Source organism: Haliotis rufescens, unplaced genomic scaffold (genome assembly GCF_023055435.1).
Source record: "Haliotis rufescens isolate VD_foot unplaced genomic scaffold, xgHalRufe1.0.p SCAF_22, whole genome shotgun sequence".
NCBI lineage: Eukaryota > Metazoa > Mollusca > Gastropoda > Lepetellida > Haliotidae > Haliotis > Haliotis rufescens.
In genome coordinates, this window is record NW_025963913.1 from 5855385 (window position 1) to 5868864 (window position 13480).

Sequence of the window (13480 nt, forward strand, 5' to 3'; positions counted from 1 at the left end):
AAATACTATTTAATGTGGGTTAAACCAAATTCCCTCACTAATTATTGATGATCCGTGAAGATCCGGGATAGAATAGGTCTTCAGCAACCCACACTTGCCGTAAAAGGCGACTGTGCTTGTAAGAGGCGACTGACGGGATCGGGTGGTCAGGCTCACTGACTTTGTTGATGTATGTCATCGATCCCATTTGCATGGATCGATTCTCATGATATTAATCAATGGATTGTCTGTTCCAAACTCGATTATTTACAGACCGATCCATATAGCTGGAATATTGCTGAGTGCGGCGTTAAACAACAAGCCAACCAACCAATCTTCAAGAGCAACTAGGCTAATCTCGGACACACTCTGTGCTCACCCACATTCACCAGGATTCGCGGGCAGTTGGTTTGACCCCACGGTCTCCCATCCGGCGGTAAACATGCTGTCTTCCATCAGCTCTGAACAGACAGAACCGGCTTTCATCAGTGTAGACGACCTTCTGCCAGTCACGTCGCTGCCAAAGACGTACGGTCCGGGCCCATCTCAATCTGACGACGATGTTGCGATGTCAATAACTGTCCTCTGTAAGGTCTGTAAGCCCTAGTTACAGCAACACGGGAGAGGAACCAAAAGTTCTAGCAATGTGGGCATGGGTGGCTCCCATCGGTATCATACCAAGGGCCCACTCGCGTTGTTCGGGTGTCAGTTGTGGCATTTCTGTGGATTATCTTTTACTGTGGGTATCATTTATATACTATTTTTGCCTGTGTAGTTTCGACTGCCCAATCGGCACGTGTTATTCACTTTTTAGCATTTTCTACACACAAAAACGTGCCGTGGACGTGCATCACTTTCTGCATAGAGCGTCGTTGTGTTTTTACGAATTGAATTAGTTTGAACTTGTGTGATTAAATTTTGGTAATTTCATTTTTAAAGTGGTAAAATGTCACTTTGCCGTCAGTTATTTCAAGTGACGAGGACTAAAATACCGGTTTTATAATGCTAGTCCCCTGAGATACCATGCCGCAGTTTAACATACCCCACTTGGACACAGTATACATAGTCGAACAGTCCTTGTTTTATCCCCGTAAAGCCGAGCGCCAGGTAGGGTAATAACAAGTACCATCTTTTACGTCTTTGGGTATGACGCGAGAGGGGATCGAACCAGCGATATTCCGCTCTCCGGGCAGACGCTCTATCCACCAGACCACGGAGGCTGTCTGTTGTAGAGAAGTTGGAAGAACGTCCTGACTCCGACAACAGATTGCGACGTCACTTGCGGGTCGTGTCGTTCAGTGGTTGCACCCATTTCCCAGAGAAGCATAACTTACGTGAACACAACCCATCAATCCAGGCAAACATGCACCCACTGCCTTTGTTAATTGCTCATTCCATAGCCACATGTAGCGTGTCACCAGCTGGCAATTACTACCTGCGTCTTTTGTACATACAAATCGTATAATTCATCGAGGTAATTCTGCATTGAAGAGGTTCTAAACTTGGGCACAACTGCAATCCTACGAGCTTGGATCTGCTGATTGAAACACTAATTGACTCCTCTGTTTACTCCAGTTTTACCTGGTAACACTAATGTCCTGGAAACAAAGAGGAAGGGCTCCAACTAAAACTCCTAGATATAGTGGTGATTGATGGACTAGCATGTTCCTCCATCTACCTCTTTACCTGCCTGTTTAATTTGCCCTAACACTCATTAAACTTTGCGAATGTCAGACTTCTTGTCTTTCAGATAAATTAATTGTATCTATTCTGATGCTCGTTGTTTCCCAATGAGAGCAATTATCCCGAATCCATGCCGACAAAACTGAACTGAATGATACAGGTAGACAGATATACATTATATATATCCACACTTGAGTCTACAATATACAAAAATGGAATTATTTTGTAGTACATAAACCATTCCTTATGAAATTACGAGATACTATTATGTGCAAAACTAAATACAACTGAACTGCCAAGTAAAAGAAAGTATACACCTATGCTTGATGGTTGCTAAAATGAAACAAATAATACATTTTGTCGATGTATTTGATAGGTTGTGTTTTTGGACCAAAGGTTTGCCGTGTTTCGGCGACTGGTTTCAGCCTAGTGATATTTGTTTTTCGTTAAATCCAATTTTCAAGTGTATACTTTCTTTTGCTCGGCAGTTCATATGTGAATACATATAACATGTGTCTATGGTGCTGTGAAATAAATTTAAAAAAATGTTTTGGCAAAAAGGATTTGAAGATTTTTACTGAACATTAAACAGTAATTGTTCTAAAAGTGGATAATTATTTTTGAAAAGATGTAATTTGGTAAAATGCATACTGGAAAGAATTAAAAATGTAAAACGTGGTCAATTGGACAACACATCCAAACATGCACTTCGTCCTCCACGACACTGTTATTCCACAGTGTCCTGATCAACAGGCAGATTGTCGTAGCGGTCGGTTTCTGAACGAAGGGGACCCAGGGTGTATCTACAGCGTGTAACACTCTCAGGTATTCATCAGCGCCATCTTTACGTTTAAATACATGTTGGGTGGGTGCTATTTGTTCAAGCTGTATTTTAGTTGCAGAAATATGAGATTATATTCTTATTCCAAGGGGTGGAGTAAGAGGTGAGTTTTTATTGTAGAGTTCTTTATAGAAAGGTTTAAAAACACAATCGAATGCTGGATTGGAGTTATTAGAATGCAATTTAGAAATGTACTGTAAAGATAATTTAATGCGACGTTGTTTTAGTGACGGTTCATATGCAGACTATGCATCGGAGAAGTTCTAAAGGCTCCAATGCAAAACCCCAGGCCTTGATTACAAATTGAATCTAGTTTTGTTAAAGTTGCTTTTACAAGCTCCACCATAGATGATGGAGCCGTAATCAAGTTTAGAGCGGATGAGCGTTCCGTACAGTTGGGGAGGGTTTCCCGATCCCCTCCCCGACCCGTGAAGATCCGGGGTAGAATAGGTCTTCAGCAACCCATGCTTGCCGTAAAAGGCGACTATGCTTGTCGTAAGAGGCGACTAACGCCTTCAGGAATTAAGTCTTTAAAAATATTATGTGCGGTATAAAGGTCAAGTAATGGTAAAAAATAATACCTTCTTTGTTCTTACTTGGCCTCTTTTACAACTTCGATATGAGCACCATCCAAAACTAAATCGGGGTCCTCGTGCGGCTTATATTTTCTACAAAACTTAATGCAGTTGGCCTTGGCTGTTGAAAACTTAAAACCATTTTCAAGAGACCATTTATGAATTTTAAAAAAATAATTGCAGTTGCCTTTAATAATATGCATGTTTTACCACGACAAGAAATAATAAAATCATCCATATAAAGTGATCCATCAATTGAATCATTTAAAACCTTGTGATAAACATTTGATCTTGATAATAAACAATGTGACAGGCAAGATACTGCCTTGTGGGACACCCTGATCCTGATTGAAATGGTCAGACAGGGTTGAACTCATACGAACTTGAGATTGTCTGCCTTTTAAAAACTGACACATAAATTGGGGCAAACGAGCCCTTGAACCCAAATCTCGAAGATCTTTTAAAATGCCGTACTTTCATGTTGTAGCATATGCCTTTTCGAGATCTGAAAAGATAGATACAGCATGTTGTTTATTTATAATAGAAGTTTTAATAAAAGATTCTAAACGTACTAAATAATCGATGATACTTCGATTTTTCCGGGAACCACATTGAACATTGACATGTTAGTAATGAGATCTTTTTGTTTCCAAATACCAAACTAGAAGATTATTTACCATACATGCATTAGTCTAACAGTGAGTGAGTGAGGGAGTTGGGTTTAACCCCGCTTTTAACAGTATTCCAGTTATATCACGGCGTGTCAGCTTAATGTGGGAGGAAAGCCCGAAGTGATGCAGGTCTCAGACGTTTACCACTTCGGTGAAACCCACGAGCACGGGTATGGTGCTGACAAACCTAGAAACATAATTGGGGCGAACCGGGATTCGAACACACAATCATAGGTTTCTGGCGTGCCCAAGGGACGCAACTCTGCAAATCGCGGCGCCTTAGACGACTGGGCCACCCATGCCCCCGATTAGTCTAACAAACACAGCTGGTAAGGGATATTGGTATGTAATTAGAAGGATCGGAGTGATCTCGACCAGGTTTAGGCATAGAAACGACAATAGCAGTTCGCCATGATGGTGGGAAATTACCAGAAGTCAAAATATTGTCGAAGATATTTAACATTGTTTCCAAACATGATTCAGGTAAATGTATAAGGATATGATAATTAAGAGATATACATACTCTGTTTTCAATGCAGAGCAAGGTAACCTGTAGATTTAACCGCACTAAATTGAATTTGGAACCGAACGTGCATCTGATTGACCAATCAGAATCGAGTAATTTCGAAATTCATGGAAGAATGAATATTATTTAGTACTCAGGAATTTGAGTTAAGTTTATGGTGACACACAACATTTGCTATGACATGTATGAGTACGTACCTTAGGATGGCATGTGTCATTTATACACTGCATCTAGTCTTTATTTATTGTTAAGTATGTTTCTAACAGTTACAGAGTCACGTTATTGGACTATAGTAGTTATATTTAGAATGCAAGGGCAGTAACTCGCACTGCACACCTCATCTGCGCATTGCGATGCACAGGTTCCTTAGTGGTTTTCGTTCACAATCGCCATTGTTCTGTTGACATCGTAAGCTACGTTAATCGACTTGACACACTCACTACGTCAGTTTCGTTTGCTGTAAGTCGGCTGGAACGATCTTTTCTCGTCAAAGATCATTTTCATCGAATGATCGTCACGCCATGGCTACTCGCCGTCCAAAGAGACATCGAGGCAGAAATAGGTCATCGGCGCACACTACGGACGACATTGCGATCCAACATGGCGGCCCTGCTACTTCTGACCACGAGCAAACATCTATCGACAGCGCACAATCTGTAGACGCAGAGACTTTCCGTGCGAGGTATCGCCACGAAAATCCGGGGATTTACGACGGAGATCCAAGGAACTGGTATGTGTCCCAGCTGAGGGCACGAATTGCCAGGGACATCGGTATTCAACATCTTCCCCCGAGTCTCCCCAAGGCTCAACTTCTGGCGTTGTATTTACGCAACCGCCCATCAGAGTCGGCACGTGGACAGTCAGGAGAGCCTGAATCATCGGATGCCACTGAGGTTCACAAGACTCAATTGCCTAGTAGGACTGTCTCCTCCAGTGCCACCATTACCTCAGATGACCTCAATGGGCCCAACTAGTGTGTGTCTGACCTTCAAGGTTTATCCATGACAGTCAACCAACTGGTGGCAACAGTGGCTGCACTAGCAGAGAAGGTCAATTCAACCACCAATAACCATGCCAATCTCACTGTGCCTCCAAATATCATAGACAGTCAGTTTTCTCTGCAGACTGCCTTACATGACTGACTTCAACAGGGTCAAGGGCCACCAGGCTTCTCCACCTCACGTCCCTTCACCCTCGATACTGTTTATGACAACACAGCCTCAAGCACTACCCATCATGTTACAGGTAATTTTGGCTTAGACCCTTATTCCCTTCCCCGTGTAGATACAGTGTCTGCCAGTTTACGTCAGCACATAGTGGAAGGTAGAGATGTCAACCTAGCACTGCTACTAGTTCCAGATGATATACCCACTAACCCTCGTACCATTGAACTGGGGAATGGTGAATTACGACTAAACCCAGCCGGAGATCCCAGACTACAGAAAACCCTCAGTCTCAAACACTTCATCACTGCTTTCAATCGCTACAAGAGAATTATGTTGACCCGATGGCCTCAGAGAAGTGTAGAATTGGACAGATATCTTGATCTTATTTTGAGCCTTAGCAACGAAGGTGACGAAAGTGATTTCTACACCTACCATAAGATGTTTTCAGCCAAAGCCGCTTCAGCTCTTGTGCAGTCCAATGTCAAAGTAGATTGGAGCAAGTTGGATCAAGAGTTATACCTAAGAGTTTTCAATTCTGACAAGAACAATAGGTGTCAACACTGTCATGGAATCACCCACCCCACAGAATTCTGCCCTTTAGCCATCCACCAGGCTAGTGCCAACAGACGAGATAAGAATCTCCCACATATGTTCAATCGTAGCCAAGCCCGACCTCGAAACCAAGATGCTCAAGGTCGTCAAATCGTGTTTCATGAAGTGTGCAATAATTTCAACTACGAATCGTGTGTACGTCCAAACTGTAGATTTGCTCATGTCTGTGCTGGATGTCAGAAGAATCATGCAATCAAGAAGTGTTCCAAGACATCAGACAAATCAACACGTTCCAAGTGACTACCCCTTAATGCAGTCATATCTCCAATTAAGGTAGACATTTTACAGCAACAACTGGGAAAACATCCTGATAAACATTTCGTGCAAGAACTGGTTTCGGGGAAGAACTGGTTTCGGGGATATCAGATGGGTATTTTACAGGCATAGATCACCCCCCTACTAGGACATATGAGTGCAAGAATTTGTTATCCACCAGAGGACGCAAGAAGTCGGCAGCTGTCGACACTCTTCTGCAACAGGAACGAGACAGGGGCTATCTCATTGGTCCGTTTTATATATCACCCTTCCCAATTCACCGCATCAACCCCATTGGACTGGTCGAAGGAAAGTATTCCAGAAAGCAGAGACTGATTGTGGATATGTCGGCTCCTCACGACGATTGTGTGAATCCCAGCCTCAATTCCTTGATCGACAAGGACAAGTATTCCTTGTCAAATGTGACAGTGGATGATGCCATCAATGTCATCAAAGAACTTGGGCCAGGATCTGTTATGTGTAAAACTGACATCACAGATGCTTTTAAACTTATATCCATCCACCCTGACCTGTGGCATCTTCACGGTATTAAATGGCGCCAACAGTTTTATTACTTCACTAGACTAGTGTTTGGATGTAGGTCCAGTCCAAAAATATTTGATCAGTTGTCCATAGCCATATGCTGGATAGCCCAAAACTGTTACCAGATACCACTCATTCTTCATCTGTTGGATGACTTCATATGTTTCGCCAAAGACTATTCTCTTGGACAGACTATTATGAACAATATGCTCACTATGTTTCATGACTTGGACATTCCCTTATCTAAAGCTTAGACGGCTGGTCCTTCGGAATGCCTAGAATATCTTGGCATCACCCTGGATTCTTCTCGGATGGAGGCCCGCCTGCCTACGGAGAAAGTGCAGAGAATTGTCACCTTGATCGACCATATAATCAAGAAAATCCATGTGACTAAGAGGGATCTCTTAGTGATTCTGGGACACATGAACTTTGCCATGCGCATCATTAGACCAGGTAGAAGTTTTATTGGATACCTATTAGGGGTAGCTCACTCGGTTTCCAACCTACGGGACAGTGTGCATCTCTCAGCTGACTGCCTGCTGGATTTCCAAATGTGGCGCTACTTTCTTCAAAATTGGAATGGTGTCTCCATGTTTATTACAGACACTATCAACTCACCTGATTTTCAGTTGTACACAGACGCCGCAGCATCTCTTGGATATGGGGGTTTCTTCCAAGGCAGATGGTTTTCATCCACCTGGTCCACAGAACTGTTTAGTTTGGCAGGAGAAAACTTGTCAATAGCACTCTTGGAGTTATTTCCCATTGTGACAGCTGCCCATTTATGGGGACCCTTGTGGTCTAATAAGTGTGTGTGTTTCCACTGTGACAACCAGGCCACTGTTGCTATCATCAACAAAGGCAGATCCCCTATCCCTCTTATCATGCGTTTTATGAGACAATTAACCTTACATGCTATTCAATGGAATTATGTGTTTTGTGCTAAACATGTTCCTGGTGTGGATAATGCTATAAGTGATGCTCTCTCACGATTGCAGATAGCCAGATTTCGTCACCTAGCACCAGATGCAGAGTGTCACCCAACCCCGTGTCCTCAGCTGACAGACATGATGTACCCGTAACCCATGGAGGAACTATCGAGGCAGACATCGAGCTTTTGTGGTCATCAGCTGTGTCTACCAGAACATATCAGGTCTACCAATCAGGAGTTAACGCATTTCTCACCTTCATGACTATGCAGGGGTTCGTGTGGACTACTACTTTACCTCCTATCTCGGAAGACATTCTCATTAGATTTGTGGCACACTGTTACCGTAGATTGTTGCTGCGATATTCTGCCATTAAATCATACCTGTGTGGCATTCGGTTTAGGTATTTACAAGTGGGTTTACCTTACCCTTGGACATCCGGTTCTTTAATTCGGTTGCAAACTATTGTGCAGGGGGTTAAAAAAAATCAAGGGCTGTCCACATCACCCCGCTTGCCAATAACAACTTCTATCTTAACTAAGATGGTTATGGCTCTAAATCATGGTGTTTTTGATCCCTACACCTGTGGACTATTGAAAGCAGTGTGTTGTCTGGCGTTCTTCGGCTTTCTCCGTTGCGGAGAATTTGTTTGTGACACTGACAACTTAATCCAGTTTACAATCTTACCCTTAGAGCTGTGCAATTCTCCAGGATCTCGGCTTCATTCACCTTGCTGTTGGCAGCGTCAAAGACAGATCCATTCCGGAAAGGAGTCACCATCACCTATACAGCCACGGGCAATTGTGTATGCCCTGTAGCTAGTATGCAAGCCTACCTCGTTCAACGCCATCGCTATGCCGTGCATAAAGCGGATCCTTTATTTGTTACGGTAGATGGCAAGGTATTATTCAGGACATATTTCATCGTGCAACTTAAGAAACTATTAAGACTGTGTGGTTATGATGACAATGCCTATCAGGGTCATTCCTTTCGAATAGGAGCCGCTACATCAGCAGCCAGTGCTAAAGTACCAGATCACCTCATACAAGTCCTTGGTCGGTGGTCATCTTCTTGTTACACCAGATATATACGTACACCTCAAGATGTTTTGTGGCGTGCTCAAAAAGATATGGCTTATCTTTGTTAACATTGGCTATAATACCCTTCTCCACATCGCCCAGTGTATATATTCATGTTAGAATTTATCTGTAAACCTTTTCTTCAAGTGTAATGTATTATCATGATTATTTAGCATATTTCTTGATTTCAATACACATGTTAGTTCACTACATATTCTTATGTTTGTTGTTTGTTCTCTTGATACAGGTTAGAAGATAGTTACCACCTTGGTTATAGGGCATACATTTGTTACGTCCTTGTACGACTATGACCAGTTTACTTCTGTGTAGTTAGTTTTTTTTTATTCTCATTTAAAAATTAATCATATGCATATTTCTTAATTCTTTCATGTTCATTTGGCAGAGTATCCGCCGGTAGTTGCGGATATTCATGGCCCCAAAATGTTAGTATTTTCACCACTAGGCCTGGTCATCTCAGCGCTTGACACTGCAGGACGTTTCCCCTCAGGATGGGGTCGAGTGGTTTGCTGTATTACATAAGTAATGGGAATCCCCCAGCCCAAAATAAATAAATCATTATTATTTGTATGTTGCTGTTCTGTTGTGTGTCAGTATAAATTAGTACTCAGGAATTTGAGTTGAGTTTATGGTGACACACAACATTTGCTATGACATGTATGAGTACGTACCTTAGGATGGCATGTGTCTTTTATACACTGCATCTAGTCTTTATTTATTGTTAAGCATGTTTCTTACAGTTACAGAGTCACGTAATTGGACTATAGTAGTTATATTTAGAATGCAAGGGCAGTAACTCGCACTGCACACCTCATCTGCGCATTGTGATGCGCAGGTTCCTTAGTGGTTTTCGTGCACAATCGCCATTGTTCTGTTGACACCCACCTCCATCCCCTGCTGCACCAGTTATGTGGTAATCAGATCTTGTCTACTTAGTATAACAACTAATAAACATGCATGTATAAGGCTTTATACTGGGGATTCCCATTCTTGTGTTAATATATTATCAGAGTTAATAATATATCTCATCAATTACTTAAATACTCTGTCCATGTGCTTATATCCACTAACATTCATTCCATGTAACTTCTTCTTATTATTTAATATTTGTCATGCTAACCTCTTTTGCCCTGCGCTGGGGGTACTATAATACACTGTTAAGGAGTTTCCCTCCATAGTTATGTATTTTCAAAATCACTATGTAATGCATTTTCCCTTCGCAGCTGTAATATGTAATCTACTGTCGAGGCGTTTCCCTCCACAGTTTTATCTGTAATCCACTATTGAAGGCGTTTCCCTTTGCAGCTATAATCTGTAATCTACTGTTGTAGGCGTTTCCCTTCACAGCTATAATCTGTAATCCACTGTCAAGGCGTTTCCCTTCGCAGCTATGTTATCGTTAATCCACTGTTGAAGGCGTTTTCCTTCACAGCTATAATCTGTAATCCACTGTCGAAGGCGTTTCCCTTCGCAGCTATGTTATCGTTAATCCACTGTTGAAGGCGTTTTCCTTCACAGCTTTATCTGTAATCTACTGTTGTAGGCGTTTCCCTTCACAGCTATAATCTGTAATCCACTGTCGAAGGCGTTTCCCTTCGCAGCTATGTTATCGTTAATCCACTGTTGTAGGCGTTTCCCTTCACAGCTATAATCTGTAATCCACTGTCGAAGGCGTTTCCCTTCGCAGCTATGTTATCGTTAATCCACTGTTGAAGGCGTTTTCCTTCACAGCTTTATCTGTAATCTACTGTTGTAGGCGTTTCCCTTCACAGCTATAATCTGTAATCCACTGTAGAAGGCGTTTCCCTTCGCAGCTATGTTATCGTTAATCCACTGTTGAAGGCGTTTCCCTTCACAGCTTTATCTGTAATCCACACTTGAAGGCGTTTCCCTTCACAGCCTTATCTGTAATCCACTGTGGCAGGCGTTTCCCTTCACAGCTTTATCTGTAATCTACCGTTGAAGGCGTTTCCCTTCACAGCTTTATCTGCAATCCACCGTTGAAGGCGTTTTCCCTTCGCAGTTATGTTATCCGTAATCCACTGTTGAAGGGGTTTCCCTTCACAGCCTTATCTGTAATCCACTGTGGCAGGCGTTTCCCTTCACAGCTACATCTGTAATCTACTGTTGAAGGCGTTTCCCTTCGCAGCTATGTAATCTGTATTCCACTGTTGAAGGCGTTTCCCTTCTCAGCTACATCTGTAATCCACTGTTGAAGGCGTTTCCCTTCGCAGCTATGTAATCTGTAATCCACTGTTGAAGGCGTTTCCCTTTGCAGCTATGTCATTGTAATCTATTGTTGAAGGCGTTTCCCTTCCCAGCTATAATCTGTGGCAGAGTATCCGCCGGTAGTTGCGGATATTCATGGCCCCAAAATGTTAGTATTTTCACCACTAGGCCTGGTCATCTCAGCGCTTGACACTGCAGGGCGTTTCCCCTCAGGATCGGGTCGAGTGGTTTGCTGTATTACATAAGTAATGGGAATCCCCCAGCCAGAGTATCCGCCGGTAGTTGCGGATATTCATGGCCCCAAAATGTTAGTATTTTCACCACTAGGCCTGGTCATCTCAGCGCTTGACACTGCAGGGCGTTTCCCCTCAGGATCGGGTCGAGTGGTTTGCTGTATTACATAAGTAATGGGAATCCCCCAGCCAGAGTATCCGCCGGTAGTTGCGGATATTCATGGCCCCAAAATGTTAGTATTTTCACCACTAGGCCTGGTCATCTCAGCGCTTGACACTGCAGGGCATTTCCCCTCAGGATGGGGTCGAGTGGTTTGCTGTATTACATGAGTAATGGGAATCCCCCAAGAGTATCCGCCGGTAGTTGTGGATATTCATGGCCCCAAAATGTTAGTATTTTCACCACTAGGCCTGGTCATCTCAGCGCTTGACACTGCAGGGCATTTCCCCTCAGGATGGGGTCGAGTGGTTTGCTGTATTACATAAGTAATGGGAATCCCCCAGACAGAATCCCCCAGCCCAAAATAAATAAACCATTATTATTTGTATGTTGCTGTTCTGTTGTGTGTCAGTATAAACAGGCCCCGAAGCAGTATCATGAGCTTGCCCAAGGACAGTATGAAGCCCATGAATAGAAAAGATTTCATTATAATCCTCACCATTATCGGAATTAAAATTTATTTTCTTTTTAACTGCTGTTCTTTTAATTTCTGAAATTAATTTTGGTACATAATAGGTTGATGAGAAATGAGTATCTTATGTTTCACCTAATTTATTAGCAATATCGGATTTATCTGTTAGAAGAGTGTCACCATCCTTAAAATGGTGAACACCAGATTTGGACCCCTTTCCTTTGATTTTAACCCTTGGAAATAGTTGTTCGTGATTTAATTTTAGGACCATAGTTTTGCCATGACTGTCTTTTATTTTTCTTAAGTGTGAGATAATGAATATTGCCTTTTTTCCTAGTTTGTTTACAGTCAATGTTAAAACATGTTTTACGAATATGTGGAACGGAAGAGGACCTTGGGATACATTCATCAGCAATTACATGTGATTCATCAGAAAATCAACTGAATAGGATCAGTAACATAGAAATAACTCGGGCTTTATTCTTGCAGTACATAATGTGTGAAACAAAGATAAATTGGCCTTTGTATATATCATCTTGGTGATTATGAGGCATCAGTTGGCATGACCATTCGCATTCATTAAACAGATTGGCTTCTACAACAGATAAATCCAGAAAAGAGTATGAAGAAGTTGCAGGATGTCGATATGTGTGAGAGCCATAATAAAAAAATAGATAAATCATTATTTGAGAAGAAATCCTCGAGTATCTTTCCTTTTCTATTGGTGTGATCACTTCCCCAAAGTGGATTATGGCCATTGAAATCTCCCATGATAATGCAACGATTAGGGAGGTGGTCATAAAGTGCCAGAAGTTCAGAATGCCATTCCAATGGTGCCCTGACTCACAATAATTGAGGATCCTCCAGTAGCTTTCTCACCTGAAGGAGAGGAGCAATGGTAGGAATCATAATGTCTTACATTGAATTTATCTGTGGATTTTAGGTATGTTTCTTGCAATCATAATGTTGATGGTTTGAAATCTTGAATTATAAGTTGTAAATCGTTTGACCTCTACAGTTCCATTGAACGAATACATTCGGAATTTTAATTCGGGATCTACCCCGGCTTTTCTTAGAGGGCGAAAATCTATGTGTTCTTTGGTGGCTGTTGTCGGACACATCCATATCCTCGAGGGATCCAACTTGTGAAATAATTGGATCTGGTTGTCTGATCCTTTTAAGGCTCTGCCACTCTGATATGTTTTTATGAATCTGCTCTGGGTTCGGGTTTGTTTTTTTGCGACTTGTTTTACATTTGTTTCGGATTGCGTTTTAGGATTTGACTGAGATGATGATTTGTCCTGAGAAGTTGTTTGTGAAATGGTGGTTTTTTAGAACAATTGTTGAATCAGCAGATAGAGAGATAACCTCAGGTATAACCTGTCTGACATGCAACAGCTAAGTAATGAAACAGGCCGTGAAACGCGTTGTGGAGCAGGTTTTAAATTTGGCCGAGAAACAGCTGCAGAGTAAGAACAGAACAGACTGTTCTTCATCCAGACGAATCTT

The 13480-nt window shown here is 42.1% G+C and overlaps 1 protein-coding gene across 1 annotated transcript; it reads left to right on the forward strand.

The window, feature by feature from the left end:
- Positions 1-5417: 5417 nt before the first annotated feature.
- On the forward strand, positions 5418-9062 carry LOC124136362 (the record flags this gene model as incomplete). The annotated part of the gene is made up of 4 exons (XM_048401566.1): positions 5418-6184; positions 6490-6788; positions 7832-8276; positions 8492-9062. Coding segments are annotated over 4 exons (1947 nt in total), but the record flags the coding sequence as incomplete, so codon positions are not given.
- Positions 9063-13480: the final 4418 nt, after the last annotated feature.